Here is a 25,192-nt window from a genome sequence, read left to right on the forward strand (position 1 = left end):
GAAATATATAAAAGTTGAAGTGAAATAAGTAAGGCCAAAAATGAATTACGTCTGAATATCTTTATTATTTTTACCACTTTTAATTATTTGTGGGCTCGCACATATACCAAAATAGACTAATGTACACTGCAATAAAGATCAAATGTTACAAGTGAAAAATTAACAAAAGAACCCTTTTTTATTTATCAAACAGTAAATTAATACAATCTTATAAACTTGTGATTTGGAAAATGTTGTTATATTTACATGTTTCTTTGGAAAAATAATATTGTAAATGATGTACTTTGTAAATTATTTACATCATGCGAAACCATTTTAACCAGTTCAGCTGCATGACTTATGTCAAATTACAGATTTGGCCATTGAAATCCCTGATAGCGGCCTCCCGGTTCAGGGTAAGTCTTCCGTATCTCGGTTACAGCACATGCAGGCAGGGGGACTCTGATTTTTGGGCCGAGTACACCCCAGCACCAACGTACAAACTGTCGATAAGCTGTATATCGATACTTCCTAATGAAAAAAAGGATACAGATTATAAATATATTTGGAGAAAAATAAAATGTTATGTAGTACTATTATGTAGCAATGGTTACAAATTGGCTTATAACATGATATTTGTATTTTACTTGTACAAAATAAATATGAGGTTATACATGACTGCTTGACAGAATCATAGACCTCTTATATATTTCCTCACATGTGTAGTTGTTTCTTTTCCCAAGCATACATTGAACTTGCATACACAGAAAAAATAAAAGCCAAGCTGTTTTTGACTGCTTGAAAGAGTTTAATGGTATCTTTAAAAGTGTACCATATCTGTAGCGACTAAAAGTATTATATGAAAGCAAAGCTGCAATAGGCAGTTGGGTCAATCAATATTTACTTACTGGTGTAGTGGGCCATCAACTGCTCTGTGTTGTTGTTTGTATTGAAGATACGCTATTTTCAGTGTCCAAACACAGACAGCCTTCTCTAAAGCCTGGGTGGCTAATAATGCACCTTGGGTTCTCGTCGGTGACTTCTATCTGGCAGAGTCCTGCACGGGTCTGATTTTCAAGACCCGCTCCCGCCCCGCACCCGTGACGTGCAGTACCGAACCCGCCCCGCTACCCGCACATATTGCCAATTAGTTCCGTAACCCGACCCGACCCGCCGGCACAAGATCCGCAACCCGACCCGAACCCGCATATATATAAGCAGTGAAAACGTGCAATTATTAACACACGCAGTTGCATATTTGGCTCAAAAAGCCTGGGATGTTGGTTATTTTCTCCATCTAGGATGACACCAAAAGCCTCCCAGACGTTGGATTTCGCTCTTGAGGAAGAGTTATTGAAAATACTGTATTCTCCGCTATAGAGAGCTTCACCTCAGCCATTCAGAATGTGGTGCGCTCAGCAGCAGATAGATGCACTGCAGAGGTTATGATTTTGCTCGGTCCCGCGGAGGAGAGGTCTGAGGATTTAAACATTAAACTAAATTATTATTGTTTAAATATATTTATTATGCAACACCCGCAACCGGACCCGCATCATCTTTGTTTTACCCAGAAGCGAACCCGGAAAAAAGCGTTTGAAAAAATACCACCCGCAAATCACCTTTTTTGCGGGTCACCCGTCGGGTACCCGCGGATACCCGACTCGATGCAGGACTCTGCTATCTGGTCAGTAGGTTGCAAACTGTCTATTTGTTCCATCACCTGCCAGATCTCTCTGCAGCATACACATTCATCTGCAGTGGGCATGCTTTCACAGCATTGACATGTACACCTGAATATTGTACATAACATTAAAAAAAAACAATATCTGCCGGACGTGTGAGGAACAGATGACAAATTAAGATCGACATTTAGTGCAGGTCAAATTAAATAAAACAGAATTTACCATTCAGTATTGCCGACTCGAGTCTCGCCGGCTGCGGAATCCGCTTCTCTTTCACAAGTTTCTGCCTCGTTGTTCGATTGCCGGGCAGGAGGCTCGTACTGATAAGGCAAGATGCCTTGAAGTGAAAGGCTAGCTGATTCACTCTCTACTTCTGTAACTGAATCCAGATAACCCACCGAATCTGAGCTTGAATGATCGCTGTCGCTGTCGCTGTCTGAAGTTATCGCGTTGCTTGCCATTTGGACTGATTTGATCAAATGGCAATATTTGCCACGTGTGACGTCACCGCTCTTTCGGGAGTGATCGGGGGCGTACTCGGCAAACTTCGGAACCAACATCGGTTTTTAACGTATATGTCATTTAATTATGACCAAACTTTAAACATTTTTATTTATTTTTATTCTGGTGATATGTAAACTACATGTTAAAAAACACCTGTGTTAGATGCATTACATAGCCTTTAAGAAAATAATAAGTGTAGCACAGGTTTTCCTACAGTATCAGACCATCAATACAAACACCAGTCTCGTCATTGGCAGTTTGCGTTTCTCTTGTTTTCATTTAAACAAATGTGTGTTTATGGGTGTCAAGAAACAAGAAATCCAACCATTTGTGTTTTGTTTCTTTGACTGAATTCATGGTAATGAATAGTTGGTTATTTATTAACTGAGGCAGTTAACAACAGTCCCTGTTGTGGCAGAGGTTTCTCCAGGCAGTTACAACCAGAGCCATGAAAATATACAAATCTCTACAGCAGCATCAACAAACTGATCCTCTTCACATATTTTGTCATATTTGAGCAATCTTTCTTCTAACAAGAGGCGTCTAATTTCAACAGTGATTCTTGCATATCTTATTACGGGATAATGTAAGTCAAGATTTCTTGTGAAATTGCGCACAATGAGCCAGTCTTTATGACAAAAGTGATACCAAGTAAAGCACATTAAGCACATAGAGATGATGGAAATAAAAAGAGAGAGGATTAAAGGAGAGAAGAGAAAGAAGTCCGAGGGGAAAGTTAAGATAGTACTTGACAGTTTATAGCCTGCAGTAACAATAATGATTGTCCCAGACATTGGCTAATAATGTGTTAATGTCATATCCTTGTCCATATTGTGACCTTTCTTCATTCTCCTAAACTTTTCCAATCCTTTTTTTTCAATGTTGTATGTATTTCTTCTTCTTTTGCCTTAGCTCCCTTTTGCCTTCTGCTACAACATGACCTCATTTTCACTCTGACTGATGTCATATCTTCCCACCCAACTTCTCTTTTCTTTCCATTTTCTGCACTAAGTTTGGGGAATGTATGTTCTATGTTCTTTGTTTGTGTATTCATAGCTTAAGTGTGCTTTCATACGTCTCTTCTGCGACCCCTAGTGCAACATTACTGTCCAGTGCAAACGTGCATGGCCTTTCTGATGTACTGTATATCACCATCATGGCCTTTATTTAATGTTAATGGTTATTGGTACAAATATATAGCATCACACAAACACATACTCAAGCAACATACTATTAATGAATATCTGACCCTCTTTGAAATCATTTTCAATTTAAAGTGAGCCCTCTCATAATCAAATCATGTGTGTCAGGACTACATATTGATTCCCTGAACAGAAAAAATCACCTTCTAGAAGGTGGACCTTACACTAGAATATAATAATTATTAAGTACTCTGCTTTGCCAAATATATCTCAAGTGAGTAAAGAGAACAAATACTATTATTAAAGATCAGATATGATGTTTCTGGAATTGTTACATCTTTCAGTTCCTCACTACATTTTGCTCAAAATTGTATGTATACTACATACATACAATTTCTCCAGTGGAGAACAGTCATGATGGAGCAGTCTGTCCACCCCCGTCTCAGCACACTCTCTGTGTGTGTGTGTGTGTGTGTGTGTGTGTGTGTGTGTGTGTGTGTGTGTGTGTGTGTGTGTGTGTGTGTGTGTGTGTGTGTGTGTGTGTGTGTGTGTGTGTGTGTGTGTGTGTGTGTGTGTGTGTGTGTGTGTGTGTGTGTGTGTGTGTGTGTGTGTGTGTGTGTGTGTGTGTGTGTGTGTGTGTGTGGCAGTCAGTTTGAGTCAATGTTACTTTGTGTTGCCCACCACTCATCTACACAGTACTGTCCCCATAGGACTGGTTGATAAGGATTATACATGCTATTTTAGATATTTATAGAGGATATTGCGATAATGACACAATATGTATCTTGACATTTTTAAATCCCTACCCTTACTTATCACACCAATATTATGTTTTACATATATAATTATGGAATCTTACATTAAACTAGAATTAAATTAAATATATACACACCTTTTCAAATATCCAGATCTTTCCATGAACCGTTTCCTTGCCACAGATAAGTAAAAAGCAACTACCGTAATTTTCGGACTATAAGCCGCGCCTTTTTTCCCATTTTTCGACGCTGCTGTTTATATAATGGTGCGGCTAATCTATGGATTTTTACAGCTAACGGCCATTAGGGGACCTCCTAAAGGTTACAGTCCACCACCTTTAACTCTATGGGCTCTATGGCCGGTCCGCGCCCCCCACCTTTAAGCGGCGGGCTCCAGCAGGAAAAGCTGGAGGCCGGAAAAGAGTGAGACAGGTAGCGCGCAAAAGTAAAAGTGGAACCGAGAGTGGTACGAGAGACAGAACGAGAGCAAGACAGACAGACATTACGGGAGCGAGACAGTTTGTCCCCGTACCACTGGTTGAAAACCACTGCTGTAGATCACTGCCGGTACGTGCGCTGGGAGCGCACCGTTGAAGTTTGAAAGTTGAAAAGTTTGTGTGTCTGAAACGCTATGTGATACAGTACAGTTTACACAGCACAGTACATGTTCTGTAGCTACTATTGCACTAAATGCTAACACTTGAATACATTATGCAAATATGCAACTTGTTTGTTGAAATGTTAATAAATGGGAGCTTCCTCAAACAGCCATCTCTTTCCCGACGGTCCCCTCTGTGCACGAACCCTTACATATGGTAATTAAACATTAAAACACCTGCGGCTTATAGTCCAGTGCGGCTTATATATGTACACATCATTCAATTTAGCTGCTGCGGCTTATATTCAGGTGCGCCTTATAGTCCGAAAATTACGTACATGGTTATGACCAAAATAATAAATTACAATAATCTTTCAACAATAAAGGCATCATTATTATTAAAAGAAAAAAAGTATACTTTTTAAAATAATTTCTGTAAACAGCCCTGGTCCAACTTATGAAAGAGGAGCAAAACCCCAAAGCTCAACATCTTATACCAGCAGCTTCTGAAATCTGACGAAATGTGTACTCTTATGTTCACGATGAACTCCTCCATCAATCCTAGGTAAAACAAGCCATGATACTTCAAATATATTCAATATATGGTCCATCTCGTAGGCGTCATTTATACTGGGTATTAACATGAGTAATAATTGAATATAGAATAGTAAGCAATTGTTGCTCCCTCTTTGCAGCAGTGTAGCATAGTTACTGCACTAATTGTACAAAAATGTATTGAAAGCATATATATGTATGTATGTATGTATGTATCAGGGTTTCCGTTAGCCGGTAAATACCGTTTTTTAGCTGGTAAAATGTATTAAAAACCGGTAAGTTATATATTATATATTCACTCTTAACAGTTTGATCGGTGCTCTCTATAAAGGCCGATCAGGAGAGCTGGATCTGATCGATATAGACATAAACGCGAGTGAAGTATAACCGGACGCGAGAGAGATTAGAGATCAGATCAGTGAGCCTAATGGCAGCCGTGCGCTCTATATAACATGCCAGCGCACGCACGGGGCAGAGGAGGTGTCGTTTAGCCTCCTTGGCCCCAATATGGGGTGGAAGATTAAATCCACCTAAATGAATAGCCCTCGACCTGAACAAACTCCTTAGGCTCTTGGGAACAAAGGAGGGGTTCGGTCTGAGTGTCGCCCCACTACAGTCACCCCGGATAAAAAAGCAACTTGGGTGCACCGACAGAGCAGTCAGCTCGGACACTCTCTTGGCCGAAGTCAAGGCAAGTAAAAACGCTGTCTTCCATGACAGTGCTTTCAGGGAGGAGAGTTCCAGAGCCTCAAATGGTTCTGTGACCAGAGCCTCGAGTGGAGATCCCCTCCACAGATGCTCTGGGGACCCCCAGAATCGGAGGTTGCCCTCCACTGAGAAGGGGATGGTCACCAGACGTCGTTTGTGCCTCTTGGGATCTAAACGAAGGCCGATAAACCACCTCTGCAGGCGACGTGTATGCAATAATCCGAGTGGCACCACAAAGTGAACAGCCGCCATGAGACCCAAAGTGTGCATGATGGTCAAAGCTGTCACCGTCACCCCCTGACACAGTTTGCAAACTGCCCGAAGCGAGGATGCCTGTCCGCTTTCTGTCAGGGTGGCACGTAGTCTGCTTGTATCGAGCAAAACCCCCAGATATTCTACCTGCTGGTGAGGTATGGCGCATCTCTTCTTCCAATTGACCGCAAAACCCAACTTGGTTAGGTTTAGGATCAATTGGGCTGTGTGAAAAATTGCCGACCTTATAGTGATGGCCAGGTCCAGGGAATGCCCTGGACTTGGCCATGACTATGAGGTCGTCTAGATAAAAGAAGACCCTCATGCCATGTTCGCGCAGCGGCTGAAGCGCTGTGGTCACACATTTGCTGAACGTGCTTGGGGATAGGAAGTAGACGAACGGTAGTCTGTTGTACTCATAGGCTGCCCCCTGGAAGGCGAAACGCAATGCGAAACGCAATGCGAAACGCAATGCGAAACGCAATGCTTTGGAGCAATTTCGACATGAAAGTAAGCGTCCTTCAGGTCGATGGTTGTGAACCAATCGTCTGGCTGCACTAGCCCCAGTAACTTTTTTATAGTTAACTTTTTTTGCAGGCAATGTGCCGATTCAGGCTGCGGAGATCCAGAATGGGCTTGAATTCTCCTGTCTTCTTGGGAACCAGGAAGTACATGGAATAGTGCCCCTTCTCCCTGTTCTGAGAGTGCACAACAGACACCGCCTGTTTTTGCAACAGGGCCTGAATCTCTGCCAAGAGGAAATCTCCTCTTGGGATGATAGATTTGCCTCTCGTATGCCCCTGAATGGAGGAGGGATGCTGCAAAACTGGAGTGAATAAACCAGTATCAGTGTCCTGTCCATCCACTCTGTCAGTACACAGCTGAGCTTCCATTCCCGGTAACACTGCGTTAGGGGACATGCAATCAGCTGTGGAGCCGCAGCTAAGAAGCTGTGGTAAAAAAACATTAATCAGAGTTTTTATGCTAGGTGCGGTGCGTCTCCTAACAACAATACGCCGGTCATATTGCCCCTGCACTCGCATAGCGCTTTGATAGCACTTCCTGCGGTTTGTCACACTCTCATGCGTGATCCCGCTGGCTGCTTCCTTTACTGGAGTTACAACCGGGGCGGCGAGTGGGGAATCTGTACCGCCAGCTGTGGCCCGAGCCGGAATATCTTATCAAGATATTCCGGCGTTTCACGGTCACGAGGCAGCGTTTTTTTCCCCTCCTCCCAACCAGCTCCCTGTGTGAGCAGATGGGCCGCCAGGCTCTCATCGAGGGGGGGCACACCGGGACACGTTGTGTCCGTGTGACCCTGAGCAATCCCGCCATGCCAGCCACCAGAGCCCTCGTTCTCAGAGGGTGCTATCACGTTGCCTCCACACACTGCCAGATATCCGGCAACGGGGGCGAAACAAAGGCCGGCTGGGTTGGCTGAACCGGGCCATAAAATCCCTGACAGAGGCGGGTCACCGGTTTGGGTGGTAGTGTTCAGCAAGACATACTGCTCCTGGAAGTGTTCCAGGCGATGTTGGCGTCTGAGGTCTGCAGGACGGAGAATGTTTGACGCCTTCCCCAGCTTGGTCGGGCCCCAAACACTTGAAGTACAGGCGGTGGGGATAAGCGCCCGCAATTAAGCCAGGGCATGTAGGGCAAGGCCGAGTTTCAAGGAATGGTGAGTCCATATTCTTTTCCTATTCATTTTCTTTACGTTTAGCTTTCTTTTCAGTTTTTGCTGCTCGCTGAAGAGAAAAAGGATGACAGTCGGGAGGCATAGCCGCCTTATATACTGTGGGCTTGCGCACGCATTCAGGTAGGCTCGCCCCGATTGGCCGGCTACGTATAGCATGATAGAGAGTAGTACCCATAGAGTCCAGTAGAGGGCGGAGCCTGTGTGATATATAACTCCTTCACTGGAGATTAATGCCAGTTAGAACTTGTGAGCAGTGCCTGATTAGCTCATGCTATATACCCTTGTGTTTTTCAGGTGATGAGAGAGGTGTGTGTTAATGGGGGCGTGGACTTGGATGGAACTGGATCTGGTTCACCAGTGCACAAACCTGAACTGGAAAAGGTAAACTAACCTATAAACAGATAAGTTTGTAACGCATCTCTTTAGTAGCACGCGCAACAGCCGGTGTTTCTCGTGAGTGTTTTCCCCGGGAAACAAACACAATACACACAAAGGCAAACATACACAAACACACACGTACGTACGTACGCACGCACACACACACACACACACACACACACACACACACACACACACACACACACACACACACACACACACACGAGAGAGCTCCCTCCAGACCAGTTATCCAAACGAAAATATTTTCCCTCTGTTACTACTTTGATCATTTGCTCCGATAATAATCAATCAGATCGATGGATATCCATCAAATCCAAATGTGGAGATGACAGCTTTGTAAATAGCCTAACGAAGTTAATAACTGGAACTTTTCACAGAGAGTGAGAAAAAACCACCTCTTTTATGAGAGGACGTTAGAAGTTCACTAGTGCGCAACATACAGTACCTGCACCATTTTATCTGAGAAGTGCCTCAGGTGAGATGGAATGAACTTTAGGATCTCAAATTCTTTCAAACGAGCATTTGCTCTCTCGACATGAATCCCATTTTGTGCGATAAGCTTTGTAGCCTGTGTTTCTCTGTGTGTCAGTTGTCCATGACAGAGGAATGGGGGAATGTTGACAGTGACTCCTTCAGGAAGAATATTCTGGATTAAGAATCCCTTGTCAGCCAATATCAGATCTCCAGGTTTGAAATGCTGAAGAACACCAAAAAAAAGTATGTGATCACAGCATTTGGTGCAACCCTGAGGAGTAGTTAGGAGTGCATGCCACGGTAAGCAGAGTAGGTCTCTTTCTGGATATCCATTTGCTTGGGGATAGCAATTTTGATGTCCGTACAATCCACTATCATTCTGCAGTTTTGGATGTGCCGAAATGAAGAAGGCAAGCGTATTTTATTTTACTCCCGGCTGGGAACATTTTGGGTACTCATTATGTCCTTAAAAAGTAAATGGTGGAGAACCTCTATAAATGTTACAATCACATTTTTGACATTGCTTTCGCCGCAGTGAAAGAGTGCAGCCAGATGAAGGTGTGTGTAATTAAGACCCAGTTTCATGAAGGTCATGAAAAATTGGTCTTCAAGACTTCCTTGCTTTGGCAGGGTGTCCGCGGGGTCTTAAAAAGTATTAAAAGTTGATAAATAAATTCAGCAACAATTAAGGCTTTTAAAAAGTATTAAACGGCATTTTCCAAGGTATTAAGAAGTCCCACAGCAACGACAACATGAAACACCCTTTAATTTACTGAAACGACATGTCGGGAAACCCCCTCAAGGCGGACCCATGCATAGCGCGCCGTAAAATGCTGCTTCTTATTTTAAGTTTCGTTGCCTTGCTCCGCTCTGTGGGGGGGGGGGGTCCCAAGGTGGGTAGATCAACATACGCAACGCTCTGGGGGTCCAACGGCTCTGTGTGTAAGCCCTATATGTAAGCCCGCCTCCCTCTCCCCACGTCTCCTGCTGCTGCTGGGCTGTCAGAAGAGCGGGAAGAAAAGAGAGGCAGGCACCGTTTATTAAATATTACTATACAGAGAACAGAGTCGTTATCAATTTGTTTTAAAGCTCAATCAATAACAAAGAAGACCTCTGATCGGCACTTTTCTAATTTTGTACGGAAAATTTAAACTTTAACGGACGGAAACTCTGCCACACGGTTCCCTCGTCCCTTGGAAGAGGCGGAGAGATATACAGCAGTAGAACACGCCGTCCACCGCGGAGAATAAACAGAAGGGCAACCATGGCAACCATGCTCCGGGTTCTTCTTCGCTGCTTTTGGTGTATTTCGGGCATCAGCAGCGCTACTTACAGGCCTTGCATATGTACTACAGCGTTTCCAGCATTTCCAGCGGTCTAGTGTGAACGGACACGTTAATGAATCGAATGCGTGTGAACGGAAGACTTTTTTGCGTTTGTGTATGCGTTTTATCGTATGCGTCCTCGTGGGGCTGGGGTCACAGAGATCTGCTATTTTAAAGTCAAGTCAACACATATCGACCCTAATATAGTCTATATTAAGAACGAGAAAAGTCTTAACATATATATTGTTTTTTGTAAACATATGACAAATGTGTGAGGGTGATGACGTCAGAGCATCGTCCTATGTGCCAGGGCTTAGCCCCGGACAGCCCCAGCCTAATGTAACCCCTGGGTATTTGTGAGGGAGCTCCTATATGGCATTACCCCGCTGAAGCTCACCAAAGTTGAATATATTTCATAGTTCAAAGTTTTGTCAATTGTTTTGTTTATTGGTCAAATACTGGTTTCTAATGGTTTCTGAGGAGTTTTACTGGAATGAAAGAGCACAGAGTACAGAAGCAACAAAGCAGCATACTGCATTAAACCTGACCTTCACAGAGAGGTTGAAGTTCATGTGGAGAGGAGGCTTCAGTGGTCTGTCTGCACTCTGTTTAGTTGTGCTATCTTACGATCAATATAGTCAATGTGAGGTAAAGTGTGTTGCCAATGTAACCGGTTAGAACTCAAAGTTGCGATGAGGTCTTAAAATGTATGGAAAGGGTCTTAAAAAAGGTCTAAAAGGTATTAAATTTGACCTCAGGATTTCTGCATATACCCTGTTTGGGGAACCAACCTTCTGGGTATGTAATGGATCCCCCAATACGAGCAACTTACTCACACACAGCACTGAATGTGTCTCTATCTGGCAATCCTGTCTCCATCCGAAGAACCCTTTCACTCAGCTGAGAGGCAGAATACTTGTTTCATTTCATTTCAAACCTTTATTTAGACAGATTAGTCCCTTGAGATCATCGATCTCATTTACAAGGGAGACCTGCATCATTTAGTTCCACATGAAACATAAAAACAACATACAAACAACAGAGGATATCATATTTACATATTCAACATTTACAAATACCCAGAGTGTCAGAAAGCATTTCATTTAGACATGCCTTAAATACATTCAAAGAAATAAAAATGCTCAATTTCAATTTTGCCTGTAGACTGTTCCAAGCAAGTGGAGCTGCGCACATAAAAGCTGTCTTACCTAAGACAGTCCTTACTCTTGGCACATCTAACAAGACTATATCCTGTGATCGCAGACAATAGCTGCTTGCAACTTTCTGCTTTATCAATGAACAGATATAATACGGGAGTTTGCCCAACATAGCTTTATAGATAAAAGTGTACCAGTGACTGAGCCTCCGTACAGTGAGTGATGGTAAACCTGCCTTGGTATACAATGTACAGTGATGAGTAAGTGCTTTACAGTTAGTGACAAATCTCAGAGCACTATGATACGCAGCATCTAGTTTGCTTAGGTAGTTGGCAGGTGCATTCATATACAGCAGATCACCATAGTCCAGCACAGGTAAAAAGGTCACAGTGACTAGCCTTTTCCTGGCCTCAAGCGAGAAACAGGACTTATTCCTGAAAAAGAAACCTAGCCTAACCCTCAGTTTTTTAAGCAGGTTATTGACATGAAGTTTAAAAGAGAGACAGTCATCAAGCAAGATACCAAGGTATTTGTAACAGGCAACAACTTCAAGTTTTGTTCCTTGCGTTGATACAATATCTAAAACAGGCTCTGGTGACTTTTTAGCTTTTGAAAAGAGCATTATCTTGGTTTTATCCACATTTAAAAGAAGCTTTAGTTCAGAGAGCTGAGTCTGAATAATGTTAAAAACAGCCTGTAATTTAACAACCGCCTCCTGAATGGAGGGACCTGCACAATACATCACGGTATCGTCCGCATAAAAATGTAAAGTAGCTTCATCCACATTTTCACCTAAACTGTTGATATGTCATGGGAGTAACTCTGCTTTGCCTTGGACTCCTCTTGCTAGATCTCTAGCTGAATTACCGTAATTTTCGGACTATAAGCCGCGCCTTTTTCCCTATTTTTCGACGATGCGGCTTATATAACGGTGCGGCTAATCTATGGATTTTTACAGCTAACGGCCAACACCTTTAACTCTATGGGCTCTATGGCCGGTCCTTGGACCCCCACCTTTAAGCGGCGGGCTCCAGCAGGAAAAGCTGGAGGCCGGAAAAGAGTGAGACAGGTAGCGCGCAAAAGTAAAAGTGGAACCGAGAGTGTATGCCGCTGCTGCGGCTTATATTCAGGTGCGGCTTATAGTCCGAAAATTACGGTATGTGTCTTTGCATAGATTGAAGCTTTTCTTCTACCGTTTTACTGATGGCTTGCTCCTCTGCATTCTCAGATAGTGGTTGAGGACCTTCATTAGAAGCCGCCTGTGTTATTGGACCTGCTTCCTCCTCAGTCATTAGACACGTAGCTTCTTCCTCCATTCCTTCAATTATCCCTCTCAGACAGTAGGAATGCTCTTCTACATTCTATTCTTCAAATGAAACAGGCCTTTTTCTCTTTCTTAAAGGAAAATGACAGCTGCATATGTGGGAACAGGCATTGGGCTTCCTGTCAGCTCGTCTGTTGGGAAGATATAAAATATTAGTTTCATGGAAGTCACACCATCACATATAAGAGCATTAAGACATACAGTACATAGGCTAAAACGAACCATCTAAAGATATAACCTTGCACTTTGATAAGTCTCGTGAACATTTTCACTATTTTGACATTTTTATAGATAAAAATTGAACTAAATAAATAAATGGTAGATTAATCCATATTGAAAATAGGTGTCAGTCAGCTGCTACACTAATTACAATAGTTATATTTCTTAATTAAGATAAGATAAGATAGTACTTTATTGATCCCAATTTGGACGTGACGCGCACATGGGCCCATAGGGGCTGGAGGACTCTTTTGGCAACCATGGCAACAGGGGTCTTCTTTGCTGCTTTTGGTGTATTTTGTGGCGCTACTTACAGGCCCGGCATATGTACTACTGCGTCTCCAGCGCTTTCGAGCGGTCTTGTGCGGAAGTACAGCGCCACTTACAGGCCCGGCATATGTACTACAGCGTCTCCAGCGCTTTCGAGCGCTCTTGTGTGAACGGAATACTTTTTTGATATCATATTCGGTTCGTTTGCGTTTCGTATGCGTTTGCGTGTAAAAATGGGGTCTCTCTCCTTGCCTGCGGAGCTGGGGCAGTTCAACTTACCTGATTTGGGAGGGGGGGGGGGGAGTTCGGCATAGTTTATGGGCGCTGTACGCAATATAGGCGTAGTTCTGTTAAGATAAGATAATAAGATGTACTTTGTTGGCCCAAAATCGGGAAATAGTTTTGTTATGAAATTGAAATAAAACATTTTTTTTTTTTTTTTATTTCCCCCGATTTTCGGTGCCCCCCATGGGTTGATGCACCCTTAGCATTCGCCTATACTGCCTATGCCAAGGGCCGGCCCTGCCCGGAGCGCACCGGAGCGTCCTGGTGTCCATGCCTACAGCGTACGCTGTCAGCCAGACCGTGGGAAATTCTGTGGCGCGGGGACGCTCTCTCCCAGGCGGAGGGAGCGATCAGCAGCCACCCAGCTGTTTTCTGCGAGGAGTACGGAGACTCAGACCTGTCTCACGCACACTGGCGCCTCAGTTGGACTTGGCTTTGGTGTTACATGCACTGAGTAAAGCCTCATTTGAACCTTTAGATCAGGTTCCCCTTAAAGAGCCTGTGACACGAACCCAACAACTGTTGTGCAATGAAATAGTGGGCTACTAGTAATCTCGAACCGTCAGTTTAAAAAAGAAAAAGCGATACCGTTCCGATAAATATCAATAATTTCGAACATCGCGGGAAAATTCCTTCGACTCATTTTGAGGTTTTGGGGGAAGCCGGAAGTGACGTCAATGCGGGAACGCTTCACTGTGCGGCGAGAGAGCCAAACACGGACAAAGTGTCTTGTCATGCGTAGAAATTTTGAATTACTGAGTTTAGGCACGTTAATAACGTTTTAATGAAGTTGACTACAGTATATTCATATTTGTCAGTGCTTTCATGTCAATTCGGCGAACATAAACATAAATGATCGTGGTGAAGATGATGATTAAATTAGGATTAAAAATCGGTAGTGAAAGCTGCTGAATTTCCTCCTGTCGGATGTGATATAAAAACAAATCGATTATTTTTGTAAACTCAAGTGGATGAAACTACATTTATTAGTGCTTTCATGTCAATTCGGCGAACATATGATACATTAAATGATCGTGAGGATGATGATTTAAAAATCTTTTGTTTGGGTCTGCATTTCCTGATGAGAAAACAAACCTTAGCTTTTTGTAGTTGCAGTCAGTGGTGTAGTGGGCGTTGGACGCGGGGGTACGCCGTACCCCCACTTATTTGAAGCATGATTTCTTTTTTAAATAGTCTAATACATCTTAAATCATTGCCAGTGTTATCAGTTGCAAGTGTGTGTTTGTTGTAATAATGACAAAAACATAATAGGCAGATTTAACAGTAATTATAATAAAAACGTAGCTCAAGCATTTATGCAACTTGATTTGAAGCGTGTGTGTGTGAGGGGCAGAACTGTGTGTGTAGGGTGACCAGGTGTCCCGCACTGTGCGGGACTGCACACACAGCATTTTTATTATTTGTCCCGCGTCCCACACATTGAGACTATGTCCCGCATTTGAGTGATAGTCGCGCAGAAAGGCCGAATCGGTTCGCTGACAGCCGGCACCGCCCTTTATTATTATATTGTCTAAACGGCATCATGTAAGTTGCGCTGACAGGCGACACAGAGGTCCCCAAGCCCCCCCCCCCCCCCCCCCGTTGACAGTTCACGAGCGCGTCCATAGTTTCTCCCGTCCACCCACCACCCCGTCCACCCAGTAAAAACATACCCACTACACCACTGGTTGTAGTAGTACACCAACATGGATTAAACGTGTGTTTTTTTTTACCACAATGTTGGGGAAATTAATGGATAAAATGCACGGATTATTATTATTATTATTATTATTATTCCCACTCCGATCGGGACACTAGGTCCACCGTTTCTCCGCAGCGAGGCTCCCCCCGTTGATAGTTTACGTGGGCTGGGCTGGGTGCAGTGGCGGACTGGCCATCGGGACGAATCCCGATGGGCCGGTACCGAAGTGGGCCGGTCGGATAAGTCACTAGCACATCCCCCACTCCCCCCGTTGACAATTTACTAGTTGTACCGAAGTGGGCCGGTCGAGAGTCCCGGGCTGATTTTTAGTCCCAGTCCACCACTGGCTACATGACCGTATGATCGCCCATATTGACGCACCTAATTCCTAAACTTCTAACAGATACAAAATAAACCGATCCTTCAGCCTCATATGAGCTCTCAGACACGTTCAAAATTAAACAGTCATCGCTGTCTGAGCTTGCTGCTGTGCGCGCCATCTGCGTTTACATGCAGATGCTGGGATCCTGAACGGTGCAGCTGGAGCGCTGTGCCCGCATTGACGTCACCCATAATTTGGCCGGACTTGAAGAATCCCGAGAAGATCCAGGAAATGGTCAACATTGAAGGGCAGATTAATGGTTATCAAAGTACAAATATCCAAAATCAGTTCAGTCACGGTTTTCAAGGGGACAATATTTACTCAAATTGATGGGTTTGGATGATGGGGGGAAATCGTGTCACAGGCTCTTTAAGGTTTTGTCAGCCAAAGTAGCATTACTTTTAGCGCTGACATCAGCAAAAAGGGTGAGTGATTTGTCTGCCCTCTCTGTGGCTCCGTCATGTCTCCGGATCCAAGGAGATGGCAGCTTAGCTGTTTTGTCAGTGTCCCCTGTTCGTTTATTCAATTTTATTTGAGGGATGTCCCCCATTCCCGCCCATCCAGGATTTGGGCCCGCTGTTTTAATCAGGGCTGAATACAACATTTTAATTGTTTTATTATTATGTTTATTGTTGTTATTTGTACGGCTTTGTCCTAATATTTGGTTTTGTTTTAAATTATGTTGAAAGATTAGTTTAATATCATTTTTAAATTTTGCTATGAAATTCTGAATGAAAGGCTGTACGCAAGACTGGTTTTTCGCTGGGTTGAGTCGTGTGGGTTTGTGAGTGAGATGCGGCACAGAAGCCTGTCAGTTTACTCTTAATAGGTTAGTTTGGCTATTATCATTTATATATGATATATGTGTAACGAAGAGACGCCGTTACTAGAGCTCACGTGGATATAATCATTGTACTGTGTGGGGTATATTGACGACAACTTCCCTGTTCCCCATGTATGTTGTAGCTGATTGTGTGCACCTGGTGCCCTGTGTTGTCTCCTCCCGCCTCACCTGTGTCTAATTACTCCCCCCCCACCTGTGTCTTGTTGTGCTAATTAGTGTATAGGTATTTAGGCTCTGTTTTCCCTGTCTGTGGGGAGGCTGGGAGTGGGTGTGAGATCTTTGTGGCTGCAGGATGTGTTCATGGAGAACAGCAGGATTGAGGCTATGAACTTTGTGCACATGATTTTAATAAATGCCCACGTCGGGTTATATTTTTGGACGTTCTGCCTCTGCCTCCTTGCTTGGTCGGGCCGCTCAACGGTCAGTACCACAATCTGCAACAATGGATATCAGGAAGTGGTTCACGAAAGGAATATGGCAACTCAGCGCCAGATGCAAGCACATTAGAAGGCATCAGTTACGTTACCAACGAGCTAGCAAGCCAGTCAGGGACAAGGGAGGCTGGCAATCAATTATATTTTGAAGAGAAATTGACTCTCAAGCCGGCTCTCTCACAAATTCCTGCTCTTTGCGCAAGCAGACCGCTGCACACGCTCTCTGCCTCGCTCAATCTCTCTCTCTCTTTCTCTCTCTCTCTCTCTCTCTCCCTTTCTGTGCGTCGCTCAACCTCACCCCACCTCTCCACCCTGTGTGCGCTCCTCAAGTTTGCCTGCGTGCTTGCTCAAGTTGGCACAGCGTTACAAATGTGCCACAAAACCAACTAATGGATGGAGCCTATAATAAAACCTTCAACCGTTAAATCAAATGCCCGCCCAGAGACGTATGTCTGCAGCCGGGTCTGTGACACACCCTCTCCTGCAGAGAGCTGCCCTTGTTGCCCCTCTTTTATCGCTGGACAAAGTGTGACCTTTGTCTCTACTTGTTCACAGCAGCAGGGTTGTATTGTTTCCAGCCTTCGTCCCCTCATGGAGAATATTCATGTTATGCTATATTCCAGGGACTCTGATGTGCCATTCGCATGGCGCAATAGGCATGGGTTCTTTTTTTAGTAGGTGTGTCTGTGCTTCTGGTACCGGGCGGACCCAGTGGGGCACAGACAACATCATGCTTCGCCCTTAACCCAATAGCGATAGCCTTAGAGGGCGAAGCCTACACGAAATAGAACTGAAGTTACCTACTGTAACTCCAGCTTCTATGAGTATAGGCGTAGCACTCTAAGTTCTGGGCCCCACTGGCTCCACGAATAGCTGAAGAAAAGCTGTTTGTGTGGGAGCAGATTTTCGGTCCTCCTTCCTATTTATACCGGAAGTGAGTCCGAAGGTGGGGCCCACCCATGGGTGTATAATAAGAACTGGATACAGCGTGGGAGGCGGGGTCTCGTTCTTTCCTATGAGAGCTGCTCATTGGCGCATGAAGGCAAAATGGCCCAACTTTTGAGAGTGCGAAACGTCACAGATTACCCGTCATGCCTGGCTGTCAGAGCAGAAGAACCCGTATGTGCGCTCACAGAGCATGCACCCCTTAACTTCTGCCCTCGAACTCCCACTCTCGGCTCACTAGAATGAATGGAGCGAGAAGACAAGACACTCCGTACAGGGTGTGTCAGAGAGGAATGGGAGACATCCCTCAAATCAAATTGAATAAACGAACAGGGGACACTGACAAAACAGCTGAGCTGCCACTCTCTGTGATAAGTTTCTTACATTTTTTATCGAAAAAGTATCTGCACTTAGGCTAGCCCACACTAGTGCTACCCCAGATCTTGCTCCTTTTTTCTGTGCCCTGCTGTCCTCGACCACTTTGAGCCACCTCTCTTAGCTCAGGATGTGTCCCAGCTTCCTTCAAACATGCCGTGGTGCAGCCACTACTTAAAAAGAAAAATCTCGCTCCATCTCTCCCTCCATTCTCGCACATTTTAGGCCCATCTCCCAGCTACCATTTTTATCTAAAGTCCTGGAGCGAGTAGTCTATGCCCAGCTGCAGTTTTCTTTAATCACGCATGGCATTCATGAAAAGTTTCAGTTTGGCTTCAAACCCATGCACAGTACTGAAACAGCCCTTTTAAGAGTTTTTTATGATCTGCTCCTAGCCGCCGACTCAGGTGGCCCAGCTGTCCTGGTGCTGTTAGACCTAACAGCTGCCTTCGACACTGTGGACCATAGCATCCTGTTGTCGCGGCTCGAACAGTCCGCAGGCATCACAGGCTCTGCCCTTGCATGGTTCAGGTCCTACCTGACAGACCGCAGCTTCTCAGTGTGGTTAGGTGCCTTCTCCTCTGCCAAAGCCCCTTACCTGTGGGGTTCCCCAAGGCTCTATTCTGGGCCCCATCCTTTTTCTACTGTACATACTGCCCCATGGTTCAATTCTCACAAAACACAACATCCCCTTCCATTGTTACGCCGATGATGTGCGGATCTATCTGCCTCTCAATTATAATGTCAACTCATTACAGCTATTGATGGACTGCTTGACACAGATCAAATCCTGGCTGAGCAAAAATGTCCTCCACCTCAACGAGAACAAGACCGAGGTAATCTTTTTTGGACCCCAACCTCCAGCTTCTCCAGTTGATATTCTGGGCTCCCTCAATAAAAACATCCTCCCCTCTGTCATGAACCTTGGAGTGACCTTCAATAGCGCTTTTAAATGTAATAAGCAGGTCAGCAGCATAGTCAAAACCTGCTTTTTTTAAATACGACTATTGGCCAAGACCAAGTAGTTTTTATCTTTTAAAGACCTGGAAAGGGTTATTAACGCCTTTGTAACCACAAGGTTGGATTATTGCAACGCCCTAGGCCTATACGTGGGTATGGACCAGGCATCAATTAGACGCCTGCAGCTAGTGCAGAACACAGCTTCACGTCTTCTCACTGGCCACAAAAAGCGTCACCACATCACCCCAATTCTGGCCTCACTGCACTGGCTTCCAATTTGGTTCTGCATTGATTTTAAACTCCTTTTATTTGTTTTTAAAGCACTAAATGGGCTGGCTCCGGCCTATATAGCAGAACTCCTCCATCGCTACACCCCAGCCAGAGCTTTAAGGTCGACTGACCAGCTGCTGCTGGTAGTGCCCAAGACCAGGCTCAAAACCAGAGGGCACCGAGCCTTTGCAGCAGCTGGCCCTAGGCTCTGGAACACTCTGCCCCTCCATGTGAGGTCGGCCCAGACCCTAGGGGTTTTTAAATCAACACTAAAAACTCACTTCTTGTCCCTGGCCTTCTAGTCAGAGCGGAGCACGACTCATGACATTTCCATATCCACATATAATGTGCTATATAAATAAAACCTGATTTGATTTGATTTGAAAATACATCTAGATTCGTCTTTTATAGCATTTTACAACTTTATGGACTTAATGATTCTAATAAGGGCTATAAAATAGTTCATACTGAGTAGTTTATTTTGTTGATTTACAGACATCTCTTTCCCCATGTTAGTCAATGGGAAAAAGTTGTTTTGGGCCGGGTGACTGATACGGAAGTTGCAGTACCGCCGTTTGGACACAACACATTTTGGCCACAGAGCTGGCGCACTTCCTGAGGGCTTGGGCCCACCTCGCAGGTGGGCGTGGACTACAAGTGTTTTCCGTGCTGCGCGGGTGCGCAGGGGATTACCCAATAGCGATAGCCTTAGAGGGCTACGCCTATACTCATAGAAGCTGGAGTTACAGTAACTTCAGTTTTGTGTTTTCAGTGGAAAAAGCAGGTAACATAACTCTTTGTATGACACACTTTAATTGCTGCCCCTTTGTGTGCCTACATATAAACATGTTGGTGGATAATGAGCTACATCAAAGGCTCTTTAGAGACAAAAGGCACTCAATTTAAGACAGTTAATACAACAAAGACCAATTATTTCTCTGAAAAATGTTGCAGATGCTCTAAAGCAGGGGTGTCAAACTCAATTTCATCGCGGGCCATATCATCATTATGGTTGAGCTCAAAGGGCCGGTTGTAACTTTAAGACTATATAAATATACATATATAATATATATAAAATAATGTATTATATTACATTATTGGCTCTGCCTTGGATTATTATCAGTTCTGGTAATAACTTCATAAATAACTATTTCTGAAAGCAGAAGTCTAGGGCAAATAATTGAAAGCAAATATTGCACCAATTGTATTCTATATTATATTCTTTGCAAGCTCTGTGGGGCACATAAAATGAGGTCCCGCGGGCCTTGAGTTTGACACCCCTGCTCGAAAGGGTTTTACCATGTAAAATGTAATAAGACATAATGTGTGTCTTAGGTACTTTCTTTTTTTTTCACTTGGTACCTTCTTGTGCATTAACTTGTCTTCCTTCTTCCCTAACTGGCAGAAGGCATCTTATGACAAACCAAGTTCCGATGGTGAAGCAACTCATGAGAACGGACACAGCGACTTCAAGGACCAAGGTAAGATTCTGAGTCATTTGTAACATAAGTGAGTAAATAACATCCAGTTCATAAAAGTATGGAAATGGATTTGCACAGAAGAGTTCTGGAAGAACTTCCCTGGGAAAGCACTCTCCCTGCATAGGAAATGACAAGTTCTGGTTCATTGAAATTGAAAGGGGACTAACTGGGTAGTTAAAATAAGTCAACATTTTTCAAAGATTCAAAGGTTTTATTGTCATATGCAAAGTATCCACAGCGTAGTCATGGCAATCAAAATCTTGAAATGAAAAGTCCCATGCTCCTCGAACAATGAAAAATAAATATGTATACGACATAAAACAATAAAACTATTTTTTTAAAACAAATACAATTAGTACAAGAGGAAACGGAGTAGAATACAAATAGTGCAAGATTATGTTGAATCACCAATGAACAAGTAATGCAGATGAATTAAACGATACAGTATATATGTTAAAAAAAAATAAGCTAAATAATGCAGAGAATGTTGACTAAGTACATGCAGGAGTCATGTAAATAGAATAAGATATATACAAGAACAGAATGTAAAATTAAATATGGTACAGTGGAATAAATAGTGCTTTTAGAAATAAATAATCAAATGTAATATAGGGTGTGTTACCACACAATTTAAATGATGTGGACCATCACAACGGAAATATACAGACAAAGTTAGTAATTGAACCTTACATTGAAATTGCTTTGTCAAATTTGGGTGATCTTATAATATATATAAATTATATATATAATGTGTTTTTAACCGTAATACTTACAGTTAGGCTTTATGTCTTTGTTGCGGGTTCTTGAATTGTTTTTAATTTGGACCCATATCCTGATATATTCCGGCTTTTGGTTTTATTTACTGAGGGTTGCTGAACCAGAAACCAAAAACATGAGATATGGGTGAAATAGTCTGTCATTTCCATTTGTTTGCTCAGCAGGCAAAATCCCTTGGGGTGCGAAATTTCACTTTGCTTGTCAGCTCAGTTATTTGGATTGTCAACTTAAATTGAACACCATTTTTTTCATCATTAAGATGATGTAATTTTTCTAACATAATATCAGAAACAGATTTCCCATTAGCAGTTCATTTTCCAAATCCAACTGGGGTTTTATGGAGTCAGCACAGAGCAATGATTCATGGACTTGGCTGTGAAACTATGGAGAATATGAAATGGGATCAGCAACAATTTCCTATTAGAGCTTCATTTAATCATATACAATTTGTTATTACATCTCCAGCGAGGTGTAGACCATTTTGTCCTGTTAAAAGTAGAAATGTAATACCATTATTCTGTATGTAGCAGTCATTTTTCTGAGCCTCCCAGTGTATACTTGCTCCCAGATGAAGAAACGCGATATGGCTGCCCTTCTTTGCTTATTGTTTCAGCTAATGCCTTCAACTGGGAGTATCCATGAGCCAGTGAAAATTAAGTAGTGTTATTATTAGCTAATGCTAGTTAATAACTTTAATGTAGTGTTCACCTTGCCTTCCTAAATGAGTAGCGAGATTTGTGGCATGATAGTTACATTTTGTAATACAGGCACACATTTGGCAGACTGTAAATCCAATGTTTAACACAGCAATGGGTGGGGTAGAAACACCTTGGCTTAATATGATGTATGATCTTTTATTGTTATCCATTAGATACAACAGAATTATCAGGGAAATCCCAATAGGCGCTTTCACACCGGAGAACTTTTCCCAGGAAAAGTTCCGATAGTTCCTGGGATTTTGTGTTAACACCAAAAAGATCTGGAACTAGAACTAGATACTGTCTTTTTACGTTAGTGAGCCGGATCATTTGGCTCGGATCTCTTAAAGCGCCGGCTGTTTCGGCTCCCAAACGGCTCTTCATGTTACCGCAGTTTACCACGGAGTCTCAGTATCGCCGCTGCGAGGCTCCGGCGCTCGCAGCTCACACGCGTGCTCCACTAAAACCCCCCCGCTCATCGCGTCCAAATCGCGCACGTTCCGTGTTGTCCTGTAGCAGGCACCTTCGATGTCGGGGAAACGATCTTCAATACTCCGAAAAGAATCCCACCAGACTCCTTTGCCCCTCCAACAGAGGGATGTCCTTGTCCTTGTCCTCGTCATTTCAAGAGATAAAAATTCTCGATCTTCTCTCGAATTATTAATATTTTGGGACGCCCTCGGCTCGAGTTCAGGGCGTCCCGAGCAAGACGCCCCCCTGGCGGAAACGCTGCTCGGAATGCTTCAGTAGAAGCTACTGGGAAGACTCCCAGGAGCTTCTACTGAAGCCAGTCCCCAACTCCCGGGACATCCGGCCGGGGACTTCGGGTGGCAGTATACGCCGTGAAGTTGTTTGCGGCCTGCCAGTAAACCCAAAGCAGAAGAAGAAGAAGAAGTGAAGTCAGCGGCTTCATTTGCGTAATCCTCCCTCAGAGACTTATTCCGGTGTGAACGTGATCCACTAGATAGTTCCGGAACTAAAGATTTCCGGGAAACTAAGTTCCGGGGAACTATTCCTGGGAAAAGTACTTGGTGTGCAAGAGCCTAATAATACACTCCAGTGAGTTCCTGGACTTACCTCTTGGTCTTACTTCAGTTATTCCCTCACTGAGTACTGAACACTATTTTCAGCTAAATCAGCCACATTCTTTCCATGGATGGTAACAAAAAGAGCTGATTTGCTGGAATCAAAATACTCTGATCAGGGTTTTCCTCCTCTTCGTCTCCTGAAGGGGAAACATAATGATAATTTCTCTTTTAAAAAAAAGGTTACAATCGCTTTCACATCTGTGTGTCTGCTTTCCCCCTAAAGCCTGCATTGTGTGTGGACCGTGTTTTAATACCACTGGTGGTACGCCAGCTCCCGCTAGTGGTACGTCGAGGAATCTGGCATATAAAAAATATTTTTTAAAAAAATATTTTTAAAAAGAATATTTCTTAATTTTTTAAATTTTTTAATTTTATTTAAAGGTGGGGGTAGGTAATTTTGGAGAAACCAGCTCGAGTGCGCTAGAATTTGAAAATACACAACTGGAAAAAATCTGCCACTTCCTTACAGAGCCCATCCTCCAACACACACGAACGCGCACATGACCAATGAGGGCACGAGATAAGTTTCTGCACAAATGGAAGGCTGACAGGCAGGTAGGCCATCCAGTTACTTTAGCCGGGCCGGCTCAGATGATTGGTCGTGCTTTTTACAGTACTACGGCTTCCACAGATGACATTTTTTTATGGATTTTTTGTCAAAGCACTTCAGATATTCATTGCTATCGGGATGTTAAGAGCATTCCATGGAATACAACAACAAGTTTATCTCGAGCCGGTTTCTCGGCCCCACCTTTAACCTTTACACATAACACAGACATATAAAATACAGGAAACACAACTAAGTAAACAAAAATACCAAAAGCAGTCACTACATTGTGCACATTTGGGACATTAAGGTACACTTATTACTACTTATTACTGCAACAGCAGCCGATGGTTGGACAATATGTTAACAGTAGGCACTAACCTCAGACAACTTCAATTTAAAACAGGCTATAGTTTGAGGCTTGATTGAAAAACATTAATTACAAAATAAATCATACTATCAAAATACTACAACGAATGAAAATAAGCTTGAGATAATTGAAACTGTGGTTTAAATTAGTTCTAATAGACTATTGTTGTTTTTAGATATAGAAACGAAAATATTTTTTTTATTAATTCTGGCGTTGCTAATTACGACCTTACTACTACCGCGAACGATTAGCAAACGTTGCAAGCAAGCTAAAGAATGAAGAAAGCTGAATGATGTTAAAAACGTGGCTCAAAACGGGAGGTATTCGGAAGAGAGGTACAGAGGAGAATATTACCAGCAAAAGTGAACAAGTGAGTGAGGAGGAGGACAGTCATCAACCCAGCATAAGCGCAGGCTCCGCCAGCAACACAAAAGTGATATGCACAGCCGCTGTGATGGAGGAGAGAAGTGACTCAGGAAGAAGGCATTTGCTCAAAGAATGGAGAGAAGGCTGTGACCGAGGTCAAAAGCTGAACAAGCACACACTTGTCCTTAATTGTTATCTTTTTCCTTATCTTTTTTACTTTGCCACCACAGAAATGGCAATAGCAAACATCAGCAGACTGAAGATGAGCTATTAGCCCTTAGGCTCATCTGCTCCTGGAGACTTCATTATTATTGTGGAACTGAATTCCCAATAGGACATTTTCTGTTACAATGTAGGTTGTTGCAGGAGGCCTACATTCACACTTTGGTATAGGTCCAGGAAATGACATGTGTGTACAGTTGACATTTGTTGTGTGAGAATAAGTTATTATTTTGTTCTTTATATTCTCACTTGTTGTGAGTGAGTGAGTGAGTGAGTGAGAGAGAGAGATAGAGAGAAAGAGAGAGAGACAGAGAGACAGAGACAGAGAGAGAGACAGAGAGAGAGAGAGCACAATAAATCATGTTATTATGAATACATTTGCCTCCGAGTCCTGCATGAACTGTGCA

At 43.3% G+C, this 25,192-nt stretch overlaps 2 protein-coding genes across 6 annotated transcripts in view; one reads left to right on the top strand and one right to left on the bottom strand.

Moving 5' to 3' along the window:
• The window catches only part of afap1 (actin filament associated protein 1), a 161,586-nt gene that overhangs the window by 92,953 nt on the left and 43,441 nt on the right, over positions 1-25,192 (top strand). For 4 of the 5 annotated variants that reach the window (XM_079667686.1, XM_079667685.1, XM_079667689.1 and 1 more), the window contains exons 7-8: positions 8,166-8,252; positions 20,642-20,717. In XM_079667686.1, coding sequence (XP_079523812.1) covers positions 8,166-8,252; positions 20,642-20,717 — 163 coding nt within the window. The remainder of the gene's footprint in view (positions 1-8,165; positions 8,253-20,641; positions 20,718-25,192) is intronic. The other variant, XM_079667688.1, reaches the window with a different exon arrangement.
• LOC307031005 (uncharacterized protein) overlaps positions 1-25,192 on the bottom strand; it is a 131,292-nt gene that overhangs the window by 10,776 nt on the left and 95,324 nt on the right. The window lies entirely within an intron of this gene.

This window comes from Notothenia rossii (genome assembly GCF_949606895.1).
Source record: "Notothenia rossii genome assembly, chromosome: 3".
In the NCBI taxonomy this organism is placed as follows: Eukaryota; Metazoa; Chordata; class Actinopteri; order Perciformes; family Nototheniidae; genus Notothenia; species Notothenia rossii.